The sequence below is a fragment of the Anoplopoma fimbria genome, chromosome 19 (assembly GCF_027596085.1).
Source record: "Anoplopoma fimbria isolate UVic2021 breed Golden Eagle Sablefish chromosome 19, Afim_UVic_2022, whole genome shotgun sequence".
NCBI lineage: Eukaryota > Metazoa > Chordata > Actinopteri > Perciformes > Anoplopomatidae > Anoplopoma > Anoplopoma fimbria.
This window is the reverse complement of record NC_072467.1, coordinates 21,148,507-21,171,315: the sequence shown is the minus strand read 5'-3', so window position 1 is coordinate 21,171,315 and position 22,809 is coordinate 21,148,507. Positions and strand designations below refer to the sequence as shown.

At 41.7% G+C, this 22,809-nt stretch overlaps 3 protein-coding genes across 4 annotated transcripts in view; 1 reads left to right on the top strand and 2 right to left on the bottom strand.

Moving 5' to 3' along the window:
* si:dkey-82f1.1 (DENN domain-containing protein 2A) overlaps positions 1-6,008 on the bottom strand; it is a 34,263-nt gene extending 28,255 nt beyond the window's left edge. Inside the window, exon 1 of the mRNA XM_054619268.1 lies at positions 5,667-6,008. The gene's annotated coding sequence lies outside the window, so the exon portion shown is untranslated. The remainder of the gene's footprint in view (positions 1-5,666) is intronic.
* A 3,742-nt stretch (positions 6,009-9,750) lies between these two features.
* On the top strand, positions 9,751-14,429 carry adck2 (aarF domain containing kinase 2). Of its 2 annotated transcripts, none has more exons than XM_054619263.1 (9): positions 9,751-9,903; positions 10,054-10,983; positions 11,137-11,283; positions 11,525-11,653; positions 11,908-12,003; positions 12,108-12,386; positions 12,673-12,801; positions 13,142-13,195; positions 13,692-14,429. In XM_054619263.1, the coding sequence occupies exons 2-9, from the start codon at positions 10,114-10,116 to the stop codon at positions 13,830-13,832; spliced, it is 1,845 nt and encodes a 614-aa protein (XP_054475238.1). In that variant the 5' UTR covers positions 9,751-9,903; positions 10,054-10,113; the 3' UTR covers positions 13,833-14,429. The 2 variants fall into 2 exon arrangements, with proteins under 2 accessions (XP_054475238.1, XP_054475237.1); XM_054619262.1 differs by having other exon boundaries at positions 9,751-9,908.
* Positions 14,430-14,537: 108 nt separating this feature from the next.
* Positions 14,538-22,809, bottom strand: part of srpk2 (SRSF protein kinase 2) — a 63,724-nt gene continuing 55,452 nt past the window's right edge. Inside the window, exons 13-17 of the mRNA XM_054619264.1 lie at positions 22,250-22,357; positions 22,062-22,131; positions 20,132-20,224; positions 19,701-19,793; positions 14,538-17,025 (exon numbers count right to left, since the gene is read on the bottom strand). Coding sequence (XP_054475239.1) covers positions 16,841-17,025; positions 19,701-19,793; positions 20,132-20,224; positions 22,062-22,131; positions 22,250-22,357 — 549 coding nt within the window. The 3' untranslated portion in view covers positions 14,538-16,840. The remainder of the gene's footprint in view (positions 17,026-19,700; positions 19,794-20,131; positions 20,225-22,061; positions 22,132-22,249; positions 22,358-22,809) is intronic.

The following is a 22,809-nucleotide window of genomic DNA, read 5'->3' as shown; positions in this document are numbered from 1 at the left end:
TTTTCCTTCCTGTTCTTCCTGTTCTTCCCCCCTTCACATTTTAAGGGTTCCGCTTGAGAATTCCCACCAGAGCTCCCCCGTCCCATCCCTGCTCTCCTGCTCCCGTGCATGCCTGCACAGAAACAGATTTTTTTTAATAATTCGCCCGCCAGTCCCCCGGGGGAGCCGAGCAAGGCGAGAGCTTGGGAAAGTGCTCTTCCGGAGAGTAAACTCCAGAGTCAGAGTCGGAGCCGACGTTTTTGACCTCCACACACCCCGTGACCGACGACTGTGAGCCTGAGCCAAGACAGCCAGTGGACAAAAAACTGAAGGAAACAGAGAGTAGACGTTTAGCACTGCTGAAGCAAGCCAAACCAAACTGATCTTAAGGTGTGCGTTTCCATCGTTATCTCCTTTAGGACAAATTGTACTCAACACATGGCAAATGTACTTTGTAGTTTGAATTTGAGGCAGTTAGAAAAGACTAAATCGGAGCAACTGCAACATGCGTAGCAATATCACATGGAGAAAAGATTATTTACGCAAAAATTGATGATTTTTCATCCAAACTAGACATCTATGAAGAATTTAAAAAAGGACTGACGTGGACTGAAACCAGGCTCGGCGAATACAACTTGCAACTCCAAAGAGGCGTAATAATGATGAGATTATTCTAACCATCATTACACTGGAGACAGACAAAGAGAAAACTACTACTTCCCCAGCTCTAGAGCTTCACAAGACAGTGTTTAGATATGATTTGGTATGATCAAAGCTCCTTTGTGTCTGCAGTGTGTCTGGAGTATCTACTCATTAAGTTGTTACACTTGGCTGAACCTCCAGACATTGTTTTAATTCTCATTATAGAGTGGATCCCTAAATTGACAGGTAAACAAAATGTTTCTCAGTAGAAGAAGAAGAGAAGAAAAGAAAAGAAGAGTAGTAGACTGATGATTTGGAGGTCATTGGTTCTTGCAGTTTTTCCGTCTTGAATATCACACGCACACGCTGCACATAGCCAAACTAACAAAGCATGCGGTAACTTTTTTCCCATTTTGCTTGGAATGCCCATTATAACATGGCAACCGGAGCCTAAATCAACGAGCTGTACAGCCACATTAGAGTTACACTTTGAACCCACATGGACGCATTCCTTTCCAGGCGGCAGCCTTTCCCCATGTGCAAGTTCTTTTTCCAAACTGGGGGATGTCAAACTAATGGTAAATGCATGTTCATGTGCAAGTACAGTGTGTGTTTGTTTCCATGTGTCTGTGCATGTTCTGGTCTGTATTTCCACGTCTGTGTTTGCATCTGTCTGTGCCCCTTCTCCTAGATGTGTTTGTGCGTGTGCTCTGGGATGTGTGTGTGTGTGTGTGTGTGTGTGTTGGGGTTTATGCCACCGCTACACGCTGCCATGGGCAAGAGCTGCCAAGCCAAACCAGGTTTGAAACACGAGGCTTTGAGATGGTCTTCATCAGCATGGTTTTGCTGTGATGATTCTTTCAGCCAACATCTAACAACCTGCCATAAAACTGTAGCTCCCTCTGTCTTTTCCAATCTCTCCAGACTGAACTCAGCGATCCACATTCTGTGCTGTAGTCTGTGAAAAACAACCCAGCAGTAAGGTAGGGATTCAGCCTGCCATGTCCTGTTTAATGTCCCAATTACGGTCGCATAAACCATTTTCCTACAAGCCATGGTCCCATTTCTTATTAATACAACTCAGACACTAAGCAGAGAGAAACTGCAAAACCAATGAAACAGCTTGCAAGCGACAGGCTTTGAGAGAAAGTGAGCGCATATGTGTGTTTGTCAGGGATAAGGGTGAATCTAATGGAAAAAAACATGGCCACGTGCCAGCTGGATAAAGGCCTCCAGCATGCAGTGTGATGGTATGCATTATCCATGCATCTATTTAAGTGTGTGTGTTGGTTTGACTCTAATAAGGTTACTGGTGTCTAAGATGGTATGCATTATCCATGTATCTGTGTATGTGTGATGGGGGGGGTTGTTTTTGATCATGACTAAACCCATGGCCATCTACCAACATCACAGACAATACGTCCCCCCCCACCATATCTTTGAAACAAGAGGAATTCTTTCACCATCACCACAGGACACATTCTTTCTGAGCGCGTCACCGTGGTGACAACGGCAGCTTGGGGACGGCAGGAGATTGGCCCGGTGGGGTCTTTAAGATGCAGGCCGCCCCCGCAGAGTGCCTGTCAAAAGCCAGTTCCTGTAAGAGGAGGGGTCTACAGGCTGTAACCTCCTAAAGGCCTGCTGTCACTTTACTGAGCAGAAAAGAATAGAGGAGACAGATGTCGCTGGCTGCATCCGCTAACACACACACACACACACACACACACACACACACACACACACACACACACACACACACACACACACACACACACTAATATATAGACTTCTGTGTCTGCGTGTAAAACAGGCATCTAATAGTTAATTATCTTGTAAATTGAGGCCATAGCGTCAACATGAAGCTAAACACTGTTTTCCAGGAAGGATTTACACTCTAGTGACTCATACCAATCATCAAGTCCGATTTCTCCAGTGCAGTGTGATTCCAAGAAAATAAATAACAAGCTGATTCAGTTGTGAGAGATGACTTAGTCACAGTGCTAAACATCTGCTTTTTGAGTTCCTCAAACAAAGCATGCATACTTCTTTTTAACAATGAAATCGGTTAACCTCTTCTTAATAGATTAAGACCATGTGTTGATGTGTCAGGGTGCGTTTATGCTAGGAATCATGAGTCACAGAGAGTGAAAAGACGTGTTTGGAAATTGGTTTGAAAGACGGAAGAGTGGGGAAGAAACTAATTACACAAATAGAGAAAAAGCCCTGAGAAAATAATGAGTGTGTGTCTTAGAGCAAAATTAATCACTCAAGGAGTAAGACTTTGGCACTGAGAGTGTATATTCTGTGAGTGATGAATACAAGGTCACAAATTCCCTCCTTTCCACCACAGTGCACATTGTCTTGCACAGCAGTCATGTAGACAGTTAGCCTCTGCCCCGACTCAGAATGTAAACAACTGACCCAATTTGACAGACCACTGTGTGTGTGATAGTAACATTGGTACTACACACACACACACACACACACACACACACACACACACACACACACACACACACACACACACACTCACACGTACACCAGAGCCCCTTTACAAGATTGCAGCCCTCTTATTACCTTGCTGACTAGCAGACAGACAGTCCCTCTGTCTTTATCTCCAACTCTATAAACCTTCTCCTCACAGCGCCGGAGAGTCAGCCAGTCTCAATTCAATAAACCCTCAACTTAAGCCGGTTAAGTAAATACAACGCCAGGACAGACAGACACAGGAGAGCAGAGGAATGTTGATTTGCGGTTCGTAAAAACTGATACTGCCTTCAGAAGCTGTTCATTTATGCACATATGAAAAATAACACTAAATTGAAGAGGCAGTGCAGAAAGTTATGTCAAATCAAAGAGCACTACAGCTGCTATTAAAATGAAGCATATATAATCAAATGTTCCACTGTTGCCCGTCCCACGGATCTTGTTCTTGGGTTTAATCATTGCCCAGCAGGCTGAACTCAAAGGCCAGAGGAAGCTGCTGAGATAACTGGCTGTTTGATAACCATCTCTTATGGGTCATTGCTTATAGGACACAGAAGACATTCCTGTTGCATTGTGGTTTGACATGCAGCAGAGCATCCGTTATCTCCCATGAAGCGATATGGCTGAGTCGCAACACATATACACGACTGTGGAGCTTTTGGACCCTTGTGGCACTTAAGGGTGTTATTTTGATGAAAATGTGACTATATTGCTTGTATAACGAGTTCTACCAGACAGTGCAGAAAGAACATATTACATATGCATGCCACGAGCAAAGGCGTGAGACATTACAGGTTTGTTCTGGTTGCAGAGGGCAGTAGTAAGGTTGACATTCACGCCTCAGCTGGAAAACCAGTCATTAGTTAGTCAGGAATGTATATTCACTTGGCCAATGCGTTAGTAAAGACAACTTGTGTTTACATCAAAATATAGCCATGTCAATTGTAGGAAAGGGTCAAGAAAAGTTCTGTAGAAAAACCTTGCCCTGCAGTTCCACATATTGTCAGTTAGGGGCAGTAAAGTAAGAATACAGCAAGTACAGGAAGAAGAAGTTGGTCTTGCAAGTTTCACAATATTTCCAAACACTGAATAAAAACTAATGCAAATGTTTTATGAGGCAAGACATGCATTCAAGATGTTTGGTAGGCTTTACGGGTGCATTCTTCTGAGAAAATATATACAGAATGTGTTTGTTTACAATGGAAACTCCACATGATACATTTAGCAATCAGACTAGATCTTCTGTCAGTAAAGGATATGAATCATTTTCCTTTTTATTTCTCCTGGAACATATCAACCAATTACAAGTTACATTCAAACAGTAATTCCCCTTTTCTTACAGCTGTTGCCCCTAATCTCCTGACAATCAAACAGTGGGGTCAACGTTGTGATATCTGTTTCATTCATTTATCCGTTAAAAAAGATTTTGCAGGTAGTGCTGTATTCCAACTTGTCTATATATTCCAAACAAACTGCTGTTGCTTGAAATTCAAAATGCATCACTTCCTGTGTATCAGAGTATTTTCAAGGCCACAATGGGGAAGTTGGTAAAATAAGATCATTTTAAAACTGTCAATTGAGGACTCTCTTATCCATCAAACTATTGAGATTATGTCTTTAACTTTTCTCTGGCATCTTATTTGTCTGTTCCAAAACTTCAGTATTGAGAATAACCACAGGTCCAATGTAAACTTTAAAACACGACTGCACATTTTTAATCATGGCTGATCATGAATCAGCAAAACAACTTGTTATCCCTAAAAGCTGATTTTTTTTGGAGCCACCTGAACTCCTCCGTCCTCCCTGCTCTCCTGCCTCCTCGCAACAATACAGCTGCTGGGACTCTGCATGAAGAGGTGCCTTTGTTCACAGTGAAGAATGCTCATCTCCCTTATCCTCTCCTCTGTTCTCCCTCAACCCCTTAACAAGCCAGACTGGAATATGTTGCTTTTAGTGACTGTTCTCCAAATGATCACCAAACTATCTTTCTACACTTTGTTTTGCGTTTAATAAGCAGATGAGAGCTGACAGCCATTGAGTGTGTGTGTGTGTGTGTGTGTGTGTGTGTGTGTGTGTGTGTGTGTGTGTGTGTGTGTGCTCATGTGAGCTCATATACTTCAGTGAGGTAGATGAGTCTCTTGTGGGCAGCAGTAATGGACTTGGTGCAGACAGTTTGAGACTGGCTACTTGAGGCATACTTTAACTGGAGCCAAAGCAAGCCAGAATGAAATACAGCTCAAATAAACACAGACAAAACCACATCCTTATATTTACCATCCATATTGCTTTAAACAAGCATAGGCGTACATTCTGTACATGGACACACACACATGCATCCTGACAGATTCAAGGTCACGCTAACCTATGCACATTTAGACCTTTAGAAAATATGAGAGAATGCTAAGTTGATGCACATGCATGAAGATGAATCCTCCATCAATACAAATGATCTTCAGACTAAGAACATAAAGCATATCAACTCAATCACTATGTGTTCATTTTTTTTGTTGCTACAACTCTACTGACACACATGGAGACTCTTTAACTCTTCACATTACCTTTCTGATGTGGGTGAGCCCTGATGAAGTGCTCTTAGGGTAGTCTCTCATTTTGTGTAACCTGACCCCGCAGAAGACAGCATCCACTTGCATAGTTCCTTTCCTTCCAAGTAGTTTGCCTTCTTTTTCCCCCTCTCTCTCTCTCTCTCTCACCCTCTCTCTCTCTCTTCCCCCAGTTTGTACTCCCCTACCCCTGCCACCGACTGCTCTCCCTGTGCATAGCCCCTGCCTGTACCTCACACACAGAGGACACAGAGTGCAGATCCAAGCACCACAAAAAGTTTTGAAAGAGGCACAAAGTCAGAGAGATCCCTCCTCCCGCCCGGCCTCTGTGCTAGAATGTTTACAGCTCTCTCTCTCTCTCTCTCTCTCTCTCTTTCTACTCCCAGCTCTGAAACACACACACTCACTCATTTGGACTCCTATCTCTCAATGAGGCCGGCCCTTCTCTCTTACTCATTCTCTCTCCCCCTTCTCAAACTTTTCCCACCCCCTCCCAATCTCCCTTCCTCCCTCCTTCTCCCCTTCTCTCTCTCTCTCTCTCTTTCTCCTCCCTCTCCATTTTCCATCATCACCCCCTTCACATCTCCCTCCCTCCCACCCACCAACCCAAACCCCCTACCGCTGAACTAATCTGCAGCTGGCCGGCCGATTGGAGGCCTAGTTGCCGGGGAAACAGAGTGTCCTGCTAAAAAGAAAGAAGAAAAAAGAAATGCAGGAATGAAACAGGAAGGGGCAAAGCTGAACACAACTGAATACATAAATAACAGCCTCCACTGGGAACCAATTATAGAAGCCACTTTTCCTCTTAATGAGGGGACAACATGTTCATCTTTTTTATCTCTTCACATGTGACAGTCAACAGCAACTACAACAACAACAACAACAACAACAACAAAAACTAGCCTATAAGTAGTAGAAGCCTGTTTTCTGAATGCTGTGTGTGGTGAGACTGAATGTTTTCACACAGAAAGTGGTTTGGCAGTGTTTGGGTTGATTTACCGCTGACCTCTGCTCAGTGACAGAAGACAAAACTGGGGAGTTCAGCTCACCATCAGGTCCAGGGTTGAAGAGTGGCTCAGTGCTCCTGAGGAAAGAGTGGAGGAAAATAAATCGTGAATGAGAGAGCAGCAAACAAGGCTGGACATGCATACTGATGACCGCTGTGATTAATAATTAACCTGTTCAACACCCTCAGGCCCTATTCGTTAAGTCCATTATTACAAAAGTATGTTTTATGAGGAAAGTTTTCAAAGCCAACAATCTTTAAATTGAAAATGTATTATGTCATTTATAAAGATAAGGGTATTTAATAATGCACAAGACCCTTAGAAATTCCCATTCAGAAAGGTGGCAGCTGTAAATTGACATTTTTAATATTGTGGAATTATTAGTTTCCCCTAATCGAATGGTTGATCAACAAAAAAATGATCAGCACATATTTTAATAATTGTTTCAGGTAATTTTACAAGCAAAAAATACTAAACATCCCCTGTAGTTCCACTTTGTCACATTTAATTATTTTGCAACTTTTATGTTAACTTCTTTCCTGTATTTTGTGATTGCTGGATATCCCTGGATTTTAGACTATTGGTCATATAAAACATTTAAATATCTTACTGTAGCTTTTATGTTGTTGTAAAGATACACTGTTTAGTACTTTGATCTATAACAATGCATCATCTTTTATAAGATTAGCATATTTTTTGTTTGTAAAATCTGGATCTGCAAAGTAACTATTAATTATAGCTGTCAAATAAATAAAGTGGAACGAGAAGTTAAACATGGAAATGTAATGTACTTAGTTACTTTCCACTGCTAAAAGATAATCAATTGCACTCACAAGCAAAAGAATAACACACATTGTGAAAACTGTACAAGCACACAATATTGGGTATCAGGGTTTCTCTGTAATTTAATTTTAAAGGATCTCTATACAAATGCATTTTTAGGGTCCTTCATAAAGTGACTAACAGCATCACCTCTGCAGAGCAACTATCCAGCTGACCTCTGAGCCCAAACGCTGACCTCGCCTTTGAAATGCAAGAGAGATCTAAAAAAGCCTGGCTTGTCCATCAATAGCTGTGGGGAGAACAGGGTGGGAGGTGGGGGCTGGTAACATCTGTTTGGCGTTTATTCTCCCTTATTGTGTTGCTGAGTCCTCTATCAGGCCTACAGATGGGATCCTGGGAGCGCACCGAGCCCACTGTCCAGAGGACTCACACCGTGACTGGGAACATGGCTGGTACAAGTTCTCAGTCCTTGGTGGTGCAGAGTAGGCTGATTGCAAGACCTCTGGCTTTAAGCAGAGGAAATGACAATGAAATCAAACCCAGGGTGTGTTTGGGTCCCGGCCTCCTCCTTTCCTTTATGACCCAGAAACAAATGTTTCAATAATAAAGCAGTGCTTAAGTAATCTTTTAGGAACTTTGTCCAGGAAAAGACAGCATATCCTTCCAGGAAGTACTTTTTTAATCGCCAATCAATTTATCAAGAACATAATCGTCAAAGTGAATAATAATTTCACTAAACTAATTTAATAATCATTATAAAATGAATAATGAAAACAATAACTTGCAGCCCTAGGAGCTGGGGTGTTGTTGTTTTTTTATTGTTGTTCCTCGACTTCCCAAAAATTTGCACAGAAGCCAATTCAGTGTACATTTTTAAAAAGCATCAAAGAACACTTTTTGCGACTTAATAAAGTTTGTTTCCTCCTTCTCTGTCTTTCTTCTGTAAAGCACATAACTTCTGTATGAAAGGTGCTATAAAGTTTGTTTGCTTTCTTAGTTGCCAGGAGGTCTGCTGTTCCAAATTGAGATGCAAAAATTAACTTATAGAATTTATGCTTTTGATTTATAGCAGTAGACCCATTTTTAACTGTAAAGAACAATGTCTTCTTTACAGCTTAAATACATTTTTCACAGAAAACATGATAAGCTTTTAATGGCATTAATGAAGATTGTATTCAATTTAGATGAGCCAGGTCCATAATAGCCACATGCATGGCTCACTGGAAAGGCTTCCTTTGACACTTATTGGAACAGAGCCATTGTTAATGTTAGTTGTTCCACCTGTGCTTTTCTTGTTATAAATCAAAATGTCAACCCGTGGGAAAAAAGGCTTGGTTGTACTAATAGCTTACAAAAGTCTCAATCAATATACTCAATCAATTTTGCATATTTATTTCTTCAATTCATTCCCTTGTTTTCTTCTGCTAGGAGGCACTCAGAATAAGGTGTGATTTGTCTCCATCTGCAGGACACTTGACGTCTCTGCAGTTGTTTGAAAAGTAGTATATCATTACTATGTTAGTTTTAGTAGTAGTTAGGAGTTTAACATACCATGCATTTCTTTATATATACAGTACCAGTCAAAAGTTTGGACACACCTTCTCATTCAACTACTTTGAAGAATCTAAAATATAAAACATATTCTGGTTTGTTGAGCATTTGTTTGTTTACCACATAATTCCATATGTGTTCCTTCATAGTTTGGATGTCTTCAATATTAATCTATAGAGTAGAAAAAATAAAAAAAAAATAAAGAAAAACCATTGAATGAGAAGGTGTGTCCAAACTTTTGACTGGTACTGTATATACCTTTAAATAAAAGTATTTATACCACAGTACAAATGTAATCACAAGTAGCATAACAAGTCCTGCATTAAGTATATCAATGCTATAAAAGCTATAGTTTATTACTAATGAAATACTTCTAGAAATACAGTACCAATCAAAAGTTTGGACACACCTTCTCATTCAACTACTTTGAAGAGTCTAAAATATAAAACATATTCTGGTTTGTTGAGCATTTGTTTGTTTACCACATAATTCCATATGTGTTCCTTCATAGTTTGGATGTCTTCAATATTAATCTACAATGTAGAAAAATATACAAAGAAAAATAAAATAAAAACCATTGAATGAGAAGGTGTGTCCAAACTTTTGACTGGTACTGTATATAAATACAGCAACGCTACTACAAAACTGACAAAAACATTTATGTATTAAGTCTGTGTTTTGTCTGATGACCTGCGCCTTTAAGACGAAGCTACGTCATCTCGGCGGCATTACGTCACACCCGGAAGTGAATCGTCTGTCAGGGTGTTTTCGTCCTGAATGGACGTTATTTGGCTGCTACAGTAACTTCAGCTCAACAGTGACATGCCTCACTCCTCGACAGTGGGAACAGAAGCAACCCAGTTTCCTCCTGTTTACTGGGAAGGGCAATAAGTGTGAGGTAAACCAGTAGTAGACTGGTAAATACTGTTGTATCTGGTTTAATGTAGCATTCATACAGGTGGCCTCTCTCTTGTGAATGTTGATATGTAGACCACATGTTATGCAGAATTTGGAGTAATTCTTTACTGATGATTTTCTTAAAGGGTGTTTCAACAGCCACATGGACAAAGTCACCTCCTGGACTGAGCTGACAGCCATTTTACATGATGACCACCTTTGGAGCAAGAGCAGTCCTCCTCCACCTGCGGTTCACCATCCAGAGAGCAGGCTCCTTCACCAGGACCAGACTCGTCCACACGTCCAGGGCATGTTTTGTCCAAAGAGGGCGGATTCTAACCCAGATACCCAAGGTCACACTGCTATGTTGGGGTGCAGTGAATGCATCATCCTGTGCAGCCACATGCCAGGAAGCAATTCTTCCACGTCAGACCGCTGACAAGAAGTCTATAGCCAAAGTCCAAGTGCACAAACTTGTGTTTTTCCTTCGTCTCAGTCTCCGAGCATTGGTGCTGCTCCTCAAATTTGGGCCCCTGCTCCTCCTGTCCCCCTTTTGTCTGGTGTCCACTCGCTGGGCCTCCCTCTGGCTGGATGCTCTGCTGTGGGTGACTGAAACATCTGGTCCCACTTTCATCAAGCTGGGCCAGTGGGCCAGCACCAGGCGGGACATCTTCTCTCAGGAGTTCTGCGAGCGCTTCTCCAGGCTCCATGTGAAGGTGCGCCCGCACTCCTGGGCCCACACCAAGCAGTGTCTCCGGAGGGCCTTCGGGGAGGACTGGAGGAGGGTTTTAATGTTCGAAAGCAAAGAGCCGGTGGGTTCGGGATGCGTGGCGCAGGTGTACAGAGGCTGGGCGAAGGCGGACCAGGTGGAGGACCCGGCCTTCCAGTCGCTGGTGGAGGAGATGGAGAAAGAAGACTTGTTAGAGGCCTGGGAGATCCCTGGTCTGGGAGGTGTGGCCAGGTCCCTGTGGCAGCGCTGGAGGGGGAGTAAGGAGGAGGAGGAGTTTGGGGAGAGAAGTCAATCAGAAGGGATGAGCGGTGCGGAGAAGGAGCATCTGATACCTGTGGCTATCAAGGTGAGAGTCACAAAATAGTGAGTGTAGTATGTTCATTGTTCATGTTGCAGGCGGCCTGGTTGATATACTGAATCATGCCTTCGTGACTTCTTCCTGCTGGCATTTTGCAAGCCTGTCAGCAGATGTTTATGAATTGTTTCCGGCGTCTTACAGGTGATCCATCCAGGCATCAGGAGGCAGGTGGAAATCGACCTACGGCTGATGAAAACGGGGAGCTGGCTAGTGCAATGCCTGCCGGGACTCAAGTGGCTCAGTCTGTATGAGATCGTAGAGGAGTTTGAGAAGCTCATGATCAGACAGGTGGGAATATTCAGACCCCCCCCCAACATTAAGAATCATACATTAGTCGTTTGACATTGTTGAACTTTATTGGTTGCCTTACACATATGATTTGTCTTGTCATCATTAAAGACAGCTTTACATTTATTTGTATAGAGGCTGGAGGGTAAAAAGTAAAATAACTAAGGTGAAGAAATAACCTCATAGAAAGGAAGACTAATGTTTTCAGCGATCTGACTTAACTTTTTATTTTTTTTTCCAGATTGATCTCCGTTTTGAGGCCAAGAACATCGAGCGTTTCCAGGAAAATTTCCGCAATGTGGATTATGTCAAGTTCCCGACCACTTTACGACCATTTGTCACCAGGACCATTTTAGTGGAAACTTTTGAGGTGAGTACAGAAGGATTTAAAATCTGTGGGGGAAAAAACTGCCTGAATGATTGAGTGATAGATCGAGCTCCAAATGTGGAGTACAAGCAAGTCAAACGCACACTTTTACAACTAATGAACTATTGTCGTCTTGAACAAACTCGACCTACGTGACACAATGTCTGTGATTTCCAGGTAATATAGGCTCATTCTGGTTGAATGAATATCGTATGTGTGAGACAAACATTCAGTTTATATGCAACCTTTTCGTTCAGGAGAGCGTGCCCGTATCAAACTACCTGAGCCCCGAGGTCCCTCTGGAGTTGAAGCAGAAAATAGCCAGGATGGGAATGGAGACCATGCTGAAGATGGTGAGATACGTCAGCTGCTGGTTATCAGCTGCATCTTATTGATTGTTACCATTATTGTTCAGTTTTATGTGTAAGATCTGATTCGTCTTTTGTTCGCATTCCAGGTTTTTGTGGACAACTTTGTCCATGGGGATCTCCATCCCGGGAACATCTTGGTCCACTGCTTGGGGCCTCCTCCTGGTTCCACTGACGGCGCTGGTATGTCGGGGGAGGCCCACGGTAAGACCACCCTCACTGACTTGTGGGACACGGTGGTGGTCAGCGTCCGGCCAGAGAAGTGTCCACTCCAGCTGGTGCTGTTGGACGCCGGCATCGTAGCCCAGCTCAGCGACCACGATCTCTCTAACCTCAAGGCCGTCTTCACAGCTGTGGTGCTGCATCAGGTGAGTGATCCTGATACCTGGCCATTTACTTTAATGAACATTATTATTATCTTTATAGGCGTTTTCCAGATCAGTAATTTCAGGGATGGATTTGTGTGGAAATCTGGAAATATCATATCACTTTAAAGAAATATAGCAGAACACATTTCTAAATTTGAATCCGTTCCAAAGCAAATCCAATCAGCCTTTAATTTATTAAATATGCTTCTTAGATAAAACAACAAACAAAAAGGAATCTGTAGGTCAAAGAAAAACCTCTGTGACCTTTTTGATTTCCTTTCTTCAGGGTGAGCGAGTGGCGGATTTGCTGCTGAATCATGCTCGGGCCAATGAATGCCGCGACGTGCCGCAGTTTAAGAAGGAGATGGCCCAGCTGGTGGACGATGCCCTCAGCAACACCCTCTCTCTGGGAAAGGTAACAACCTCAATGTATGCCCTCTGATTTGTGATTCTGACTCAGGGTTGGATGATGATGGCTACCAATGATGGCAATGATTATTATGTTCAATTCATTATTTAATTGCGTTAGAAACACTAGGAAAGAATCATTCCGAATCATTCTGCAAATGAAACGAATTTGCCTCGGAGTAATTCTCATTCTCCAAACATTTCATTTTGCTTTGCCGTTATTATCCGAAAACTTTCTGCTGACGTAATGTATACACAGTCAATAGATGTTGGTTGGGCATGGCGGTCAGTGACTTTAGGAAAGAACAGTCACTGATTACTATTGACTTTTTTTTTTGCATTTATAGTTCCAAGTGGGTGAATTGCTTTCCAGAGTTTTTGGTGTACTCATCAAACACAAGGTAAATATCAGGAGGTTGCATTCATTATGTTGAAAAAACACTACTCAAGGTTTTTTTTGCTGTTTTTAACTTGTCAGTTTCAAGTTTTGTTTGCAGTACTTTTGAGTTTTAGCTTGAAGAAATGTAGTATAAAATCACTATGCTATTCATGTTGCTGTTAGAGAGGTCTAGCTTGAGGCCAAAGGTTAATGGATTAGCCTCAGGAACAGCAGAAATTCATGGTGAACCACAAGAAAATGTGAATATGGGAATGTATGGAAGTATTTCAGAACTTTATTTATTAAACTCTGATTATTCAGGCTGTATGACTGTACTGAACAATCATTGTCATGGATCAAATACGTATTTGATCTGTTTTTTTGCCCCCCTCATTGATGAAGAGCGCGCTTTTCATCAATGATAATAATCTTAATTAAAAATCCTAAAAGCCACAGAAACAATGATGTGATAATGCTGTTGCTGAGCTAGTAACCTTGATGTTTATTGTTATTTCCAGGTGAAGCTGGAGAGTAATTTTGCCTCCATTGTGTTTGCCATCATGGTGCTGGAGGGTCTCGGCAGGTCACTGGATCCAAACTTGGACATCCTGGATCTGGTCAAACCTCTGTTGCTAAAGAACTGTGCTTCACTGCTCTGACACGCACATACATTTACACACAGACAGAAGTCAAGCACAGTGAACCACACACATACCTGGCACCTGTAAGCACACACTGGAACTGAGCTGTATATACCATATAGTGAATTCTTAGATAAGGTACATGTGTACACTGTAGCCTCCTAAAGCTATGATGATGGGTTGTCTTGAAGCGTACAAGATTTTATTGTGGATCACAGCATCACCACTACATTTTAGCAGTGACCTCATTAAGTTTTACACTTTCCTCACTGCTACCTTTTTATTTTTTAAGTAGGACCATTTAACTGACATGAAAACAAATTCCAGGCATTTCTTACTTAGGCTAACGAACATGAGGCATTGTTTATTGAGTGCTAATGGACTCACAGATGGCACAGAAAGCATTTGTAGTGATTGAAGATATTAAAAAATACTTTTATCATTCCATCCGTTATTGGATCTTAGATAATGTTGTCTAAGGGGCCATACTTGCTTTAGCGTGAATCACAATCTACTGCAACATTTACCATGTGAAGCTAATTGTACTCACAACTGACCCATGTCTTTGAACCTTCCATTAAAATAGTGGAAACACTTGGCCTATTTTTTTTAAAATAGAGTCTGTTCCAATTATTTCTTTCTTTTGTTGCCTTTAGTGACCGCTTGTAAGTTTTCTCACCCTTTTAGTGAGGTTGACTGATTTAGCTTTAAAGCAGAAAATTCACAACGGGATCCATTAATTTACAATTTTATTAAATCTGTCAATGAAAAACACAGACAAGAGACGCTATTCTGTCAATGTCATCAGGAAGAACAGTCAGCATGGCTGAAAGAGTGAGATCAGGAGATTTGGGTGCAAAAAAAACTCATCACATACCCTTTATTGCAAAACTGTTTTTTTTTTTTTTTTTTCTTTATCACCATCAAGAGCCCAGACAGAGCAGCACTGTTCAAGTAAGGAGGGAGGGGAGAGGTGACAACTGTGTAAAAAAATCTTTCAATAATAATAATAATATAATAATAATAATAATGATGACAAAAGAAATAAAAACATCTCTAAAAGACAAACACAATCACCTCAGTATAAGACGAGATTCTGTCACGGTCACAACAACCAGAGAAAAGTTGTTTTCTTTTTTTTTTCCTCTTTTTTTTAATGAATTAAATAGTTTTTAAAAATATCTCACCATTTACTTATAGTCATCTTTTTTCATTTATTGCGAAAAATAGGCAACTGGACTAATTGTGATGATGCGAGGTTGTCTGTGTGTGTGTGTGTGTGTGTGTGTGTGTGTGTGTGTGTGTGTGTGTGTGTGCGTGTGTGTGCGAGACAGAAATAGAGATTAAGTGGAGAGATATAGTGGAACACCTTGGAGCGTTGGCACTGAGAGCAGCAGCAGTGTGTGGCAATGCAGTACTCTCACTCAGCCACTAGGTGGCACAGTTCAGTCTGAACATTCCTCCATGGTCGGAGCAATGGCGGCCCAACATCCCCCCCCCCCCCAACTGTATCAGAGGAAGTCAAAATTATGCCAACAACAGCCTCTGGTTTATTTTTTTTTGGAATGATGCTTGTATGTTGAAACTTTGTCCACTGTCGCTTTTCTGCGTTTGCAAGATCTCAGTTCTATGTACAAAGGTTTCAAATCCCTGAAGGACATCTACAAAGACAAGTGCAACCTCCATGTGACAGTCCCCTTTCTGGAGTAGCTCAGGGATCAAAGGGCTCCTCTATAGGAGGGGGAAAAAGGGGGAATAGTACCAATCAGATCAGGTAAACGTGCCACAACAGGACTCCACGGAATTGTTCTCGGGGTTAAAAGTCAGGAATGATGGCAGAGGGCCACGATTTAGGAATGTCAAAAGAGGTTGTAACATAGTCAGCTTCCCTCAGAGGGGGCACCAAAATATCCTAACACACTTCTGTCTAACAGAATGTCCAAAAGAGGTGATGAAACGGGAAAGGAACCAGCAGAATGCACAAATAAAATAACGCAGCCATCGTCCGTTTGTCGTATCCGTTCATGCTGATCCATCAGTCTCCCCATGCATTTTAAAAAGAGTCTTCAAAGACCAAGCGTTCCTCCTTTCGTGTTTAAATGATTGTATTTCTGTATTTAGCTCATCCCGCTTCATTTTCTTTGTCTGTCTTTGTCAGAGTGGCAACTGTCAGTGTGGTGCCCCCTGGAGGACTGGCTGCCCTCCAGATCTCTGAGGTGGCCCATCCGCCAGCAGGAGCATGCAGCTCGTTTAGGAGAGGGGGTGGGGGGGTGGTAAGTGGACCAAACAGTGAGGAGGGGCTTTTGGGGATTTGATTTTTGGAAGAAATCAAGGTGTAAACTTTTAGTCCGATGTGGGTGCTCACCTCCATAGCAAGGTGAGGGAGGCAGGGAGGGGCAACAGGGCTGGAGAGAGAGGAGAAGGGTCTACGTAGGCAGATCTTGAGCTCAGGCACATGCGCTCATTATCTCTCTAAAGAACACACTAACTTTGAGGACCTGCCTATGTAAAGGTCATGGCAGATGAAGCTCCTCGTTCACTTTTCCTTCACGTCGTTGAAAAGATCAGCGGCTGTCAGTGGTCCATGACTGGATCCGAACAGGGTAAAACTGAGAATTCGGGGGAGATTCGATGGAAGGGACCGGCTGACATCTTGACGGCAGGAGAAAGCACAGCCCGACGTCTACCTTTTTACGTGAGCAGCATCCATCTTCAAATGATCTTTTTGGGAGATGTTTTTGGAAGACACAGCTACTATGTCATGTAATCTCCGTAAGCTTGTCTTTACATTCCTTATGGGAATAGATGAGGGACTAGCGTGGGACTTAAGCCCCCTCAGATAAGCATGTAATGGATGCGAGGGTTAGGTCAGGAAAGAATACGTCTTAATCATCTACTCTGACTGTTTGTCTCCAGCTTCTCTCCGTGCTGTTGTTCCACCGGCTGCCTTTCCACCAGGGGGCGATGTTTTGGCTAACTGTTTGGGGGGACAACGGGGAGGAGGGGCGTCTGATCGGAGATTGTGGCTACGAGCTGAGCCAAGGGTGGTTGAGGCATTCGCCCGCCGAGGCCCTCTTCTCGGGCACCATCTCCAGCATGGGCAGCAGGAAGTGCGTGAAGTGGCCGGCGTCTTCATGCGCCCAGCCGTACTTCTCCACCAGCACGTCAAACAGCGACCACGGCTTCAGCTTGGTGATGTGCCGAAGCTCACCTGCAGGGGGCGATAAGGAGCAGAGTCAATGATAGCAGGAGGATGAGGGGGAAAACGAGAGAGGCTAAGTTTAGAGGGTACGTTCGCCCCAAATTGGGAAAAACACAATAAGGCTGGTGATATTCCTGTTTTTTTATGATGATTTTATGATTTATGATTTACTTGTTTTCAACAACAACAACGTACCAAAACCAATGATGAAGGTAAACTACTTGGCCCTTTTAGAAAATAATTGTAATTTGTGTTTGTGAACCATTTTTAAATGGGAACAAATGGACTTATGGCTGAGCGCCACAGAAAGAGAAAGAAAGAACAGACTAATGAATTGTTGGAATTTGTTGAAATAAGAAAAAATATAGAATGACACCAGTCTTAATGGAACTCTAGTTATATCTAGCCATGCAGATAGTTTAGTTTTTTTGCTATTCACTTAAGATATCCATAAAATGTCTGCTTCAAATCGAGTGCAGTAATTAATAATTAAAAAATGAATAGGATTAATCTATTAGTAATCTATGTTACTTACAGAATTTCAATTATATTTAAAGAAATTAAAATCTCTATTAAAATCAGCTAATGTACTTTCATGTAAGAGCATGATATTACATGAGACAGATCTTTTTTTTGTACCAATTCTAAAAACAAGATTTGGTATCATTAGTATCTATACTTTAAGAATCAATCCGGCAACCCCTAAACTAAAGTAACCAAGACCACGTTTTTTAAAAGAAGAGATGTTGCTGCTAAATGTTTTTGCACACACAAACAACACTGCATGGCTAGATTCCCATGGAGCTAAGTCGATTTTCATTTGGTTATTTGGGTGAACTGAAGTGAATCTGATGCCATAGCAGGCCACCATTCTGCAGGCTCCAGCCAAACAGCATCTCACTGATTCACTGATTTAGTTCAGCCTCTCTGTTTGAGCGTGTGCTACTCAGTGAGGTGCTGTTATGATGGAGTGAAAACCTGTAGAGTTCTTGGCTGCAAACCGCAAGAACAGAGAGCGAGAGGTGGAAGAGAGAGACAGAGAAGTGGCGATGAATTGGAAAGAGACGTGGAGAGGAAAGAGCGGAGGAAAATGATTGGCTGGGAGCACAAGACTGAAGGTCCAGTTTCAACCATGGCTGCCATGGTAACCTCTCCTTTCTATACACTGATTGGAGAACTCAAGATGGGGAAAAATGAAACCATCACGACTTCCCTTATATTGTATTGATCCGGGCACAGAGTTGAAACGTTTTTGTGGTTTTTTTTGCATGAATGAAGACAATGTTTGTCACAAATTGGTTAATTTCGATCATCTTTAGGTCTGTTTTCTAATAAGAGTATGTATGTTTCAATTGTTTTGTTCCCAAGTTCAATACAGATCAGTGTGCATGAAGGGAACAAGGTAACGAAGCCGCTCGATTGCACTGCACGGACTAAGGCAGCGTGGCAGACAGGAGAAGCCCAGAGAGACGGAGCGAGAAAGTCAGACCAGATTAACGGAGCGCCACGGGATAAAAGGGAGAACATTGAGACATCGAGTGCAGGCTCAGACCTCAGATAGAGACAACATCAAAGGCAGAATATTCAGGTCTCATGGCACATTATGAAGAATATTTGAGCAGAAAGGGAAAGAGATCGAGAGAAAGGGGGGAAAAAAGAGAATAAATGAGAGAGTTCATGGGGTTATCAGCTGTACCAAACATAGATCCACACACTTACCGGGCTCAAAGATGAGCGGCATCAGAAGAGGGTGTATAAGACCTTAGAGGCAGTGAGGTAAAGCCTTGCTGTATGTAGGACTTTGCTATCATAGTTATTTCTAGTATTACTATTATAATGTTATTACCAGAGTAGACTGCCTCTTCTTTAAAGTGTGGAGGCTTTTGCTCACTTAACTACTTCCAGGTTTATTTGGTTGTTTTCACAATATTTAACTGCTGATTAAGAAGGCAAAATATCTGACTATCTTTTGTTGGTTTCCTGAAGATATTACATTTTTCTGATTATTTAGAAAAGTAACTTCTGATTGTAGTGAATTCATTTGACGATTTTGCTGCTTTACAGAAAGTAATTGATTAATTTGACGATTATTTTCGTATCTGAAGTATTTAAATGTCAATTACGAAAACAGATGGGTGATAAAGTTGAAATACTTATAAGAATATTTTCCAAAAAGGTTTCTATGTATTTAGTAACAACATGGAAAAATTAGAAGAAAAACATTAAAAATATATATTTAAATTGATATTCAAATCAACAAACTGTGTACTACTGTTTTACTTTAAATCTGAAAAAACTTAAAATGTGTTTAACAAAACAATTTTTTTTGTGATTATATTTGAGAATGCTTGTCCCTTTTCAAGAGAGCACGTTACAGGAGACCAAAACGTAACATAAACCTGAAGGCCTGAAACTGAAATACAATGTGATCAAATCATGATGATATAATACCAATTAATATCACTAAACTACAATAATTAATCAACGCCCAGCCCTATAAATATTCACAGTATTAAGTTCTGCTGTGATTGACAACTTATAATTAACCATCTGACCAGCTTTAATTCATAATACTGTGGCAGTACTACAAACTTTACTACACAAAGTTCTTGATCTGAAGACCTCTATGCGGTTCCTCCTCCACTACAGCTAACCTACTCCTAACCAACCACGGTGTCGTTTACCTTTCTTGGAGAAAAACTCTCGGCTGTACTTCCCGGCAGCGAACACTTTCCGTGGGACCTTCCCAAGGAGCTCCATGATCAGAGCGATGTGGTCTGCCCACCACCACATACATCACAGAGGGAACAGGCACGGTTCATCATTACAGCATGCACACACACACGTCAACACGACTGGCTGCATGGGACTGACACACACTGCTGCCTTTAGGGGCGCTGCATGGACACACCGCTACATAACACCTTGAAGTGGAGGGGATTTTATAAGATTGTTCTCACTGTTTTCGGACAAAATTTGCATCCAATTCTTCCCAAAATCAAATCCAAAGCAACATAAACTTCAAGTGTGTATGGCGACTGTTAGCTAGTGTCCATGTCTGTCCATTACAGACATCTGTGTGTCCCAGTCCCACCAGCTCTTTCGCCAGCGCTACCTCTTCGGTTGAAGAACTCCCGGGAATATTTTCCGGAGAGCGCAAAGTGCCTCGGAATACAGCCCAGCAGCTCTATGATGTGGGCTATATGGTCTATGGAGGAGAGAGGGAGGTGGGGGAGGGAGGAGAGAGGGGGGAGGAAAAAGGGAAAGGAATGAGGGGGAAAAAAAAGAGGGGATGCAAAAGAGAGAAATGGTAACAACAAGGAAGGGGAAACTTAAATGTAAGAGAGGGAGAGATGAAAGTAAAATGTAAAGGAAATGCAAAGAGGGGGGGATTGTGGGTAGGAAAATCAAAACATGGACAGGAAGTGACGGGTAGAAGAGATCACAGAGGGGTCGGGGAGGAATAAAAAGAGACAGTCACAGACAGTAAAGGAGAGAAACCTGTGTTAGTGAGCTGTGCCTCCACAGCAGAGGTGACGAAATCAAGTGATCAGCGTTGGAATGAAAGTCACATGCATTCAGATTCAGAATCGAATGACCTGAAACGCAAAGCTAGATTTTCAATTTGGCCTCAAAAGATGGAGATCGGAAGGTGTAATGTCATCAGTACGTCATGATAAAACTGACTCTAGCTTATTGCCTTCGCAAAACGTGCAAAATGAGGTTAACTTTGTGTCACATGCAATGAGAAAAAATAACACAATGAGCTGGTCAAAGATCAGAGAGAGATGGAGGGACAGAGGTGAGGATGACGGTGCAGATAAAGGGACTTATAGCTTGACAGAGTAACATGTGACCAGGTTATAGATGCACATATACTCACAGGATACAGTAACTGGCTAATGTGGCTCTCATGCTTCAGTTACTAACTGTCACCATTTTACAGTTTCTTGGAAACTGTTCTGTTATGTTACAAAAGTCTAGACATTAAGCACAATGACAGGAGTTTATGTGAGCTGAGCAGGGTGAAGATGAGTGGAGGCATATCAGCAGAATAAAAGGACAGGATTTACAGTTGACAGTGGATAGGGGGATTTGGGGAGAGGGATGGCTATAGTTTAAACTAAGCTCACTGGGGCTATTTTTCTATAAAGTTACAATACAACTGGTATTGATCCATCACATTTCTTTCCATTGCTCAGATGCATAGTTTGAAACAATAGTCCCTCTTTTATATAGATGGCATGCTTTCTGGCAACAACAGAGCATGCTTAAAACTCCTCATATTGTACAATAAGCAATGTCAAATACTGGTGATTAAAAGAAAAATGTTGTAACACAAAATCTGTACTCAGTTTCTGCTCAATTAATAAAAGTAGGGTTGTAACAGTATGAGATTTTCGCTGTATAACAGTCTCAGAAAAGATCATGTTTCCTTGTATATTATTATCATTATTATACATTATGACGTTTGAAGGAATGAGAAGATAAATAAAACAAAAAATATAATTTTGAAATATACTGAAGGTGCCAGACTTCTCCTGTCTCTATCTTAAACTGACACACAAACTAACTTATGTCCGTATTTTTAATACCATAGATAAGCAAATAAACACGGTATGATAAACTTCAATTTGAACGCTAACTAAAAGTTTTGTGAATATGAAGCTGTGACTGCATCACTACATTTTAGAGCAGCAATGCATCTGAACAATGGAGGTATTCTATAAATTGAATTGAGGTTAAATAATGCATGCACCGACACAAATGTTCATATGATAATACATTAAACCTATTACATTCTATAATTAGAACAGTTCATAAGATATTTAAGACACTTTGCTTTTGTAATACTGTGGTACATTAAACATTTCCCCTCCCCAGAAGCTCAAGTCGATATCTAGAAAATATTGCAGATGAAGACTACAGTCCTAACATACAATATTCAGACATGTTTCCCCTGTGGAATACTTTCCCATGAGAAGTTTTCTGTTTGGAAATCTAGTGTGTGTGTGTGTGTACTTCATAAAGATCTAAATACTCACCCTCATCACGGGAGTAGTCCTCCCCAGAGTGGGGCTCAAACAAGTAATCTCCAGTAGCCAGCTCAAAGGCCTGCAAGAGACCAAACACAGTATACTGTCCACGAGTCTATACTGAATATGTATGTGTGTATGATTTAAAAGGAAGTACATATGTGTGGATTGTACTGTGTATATGTTTGTGTCCTCACCATGCAGGCAGTACTCCAGATGTCTGCAGGGGTGCTGTAACCAGCTCCTATCAGGACTTCAATGGAACGGTACTGTCTCGTCTGGATGTCCTCTGTAAAGTGCTTGTGCTGTATCCATGAGAGGAGAGGAGAGGAGAGAGGACAGGGAGAGGAGAGGAGAGGAGAGGAGAGGAGAGAAAGAAATTACCAACAATGACTCTTGTTGCCCCCTAGTGTCTTGTTAAGCTATGGCACCCACCTTATTACTTAAATTAATCTGAATGAAATGAATGATGTCGCCACTCATTTTGTCATATATATCCCTCATTAGTTCCTTTGTTTTTTTTTGCCAGAGCAAGATCTGTAGTTGATCGAAATGTTAATAAAAAAAATTAAAGGCAGCTGTGATTCCAGTCTTTCTGGATTGCAATTTTATTGGTTAATAACTGCAGAAAAACTCCGGAGAGAGGACAAACTAGATCCTCAGACAGAACCAAATAAAATGGTTTATGCAAAACATGCTAAATCCACCATCACAAACTACTAGAACCAAAGAGATCGCTGCGAAATGAGTCCTAAAA

Bases quoted from the DNA above. Each gene is read 5' to 3' on its own strand.
- adck2 (XM_054619263.1), top strand. From the start codon at position 10,114: ATGATGACCACCTTTGGAGCAAGAGCAGTCCTCCTCCACCTGCGGTTC. The intron at 11,654-11,907 runs GTGAGTACAGAA...CTTTTCGTTCAG, and splicing joins TTTTAGTGGAAACTTTTGAG to GAGAGCGTGCCCGTATCAAA. The intron at 13,196-13,691 runs GTAAATATCAGG...TGTTATTTCCAG, and splicing joins GTGTACTCATCAAACACAAG to GTGAAGCTGGAGAGTAATTT.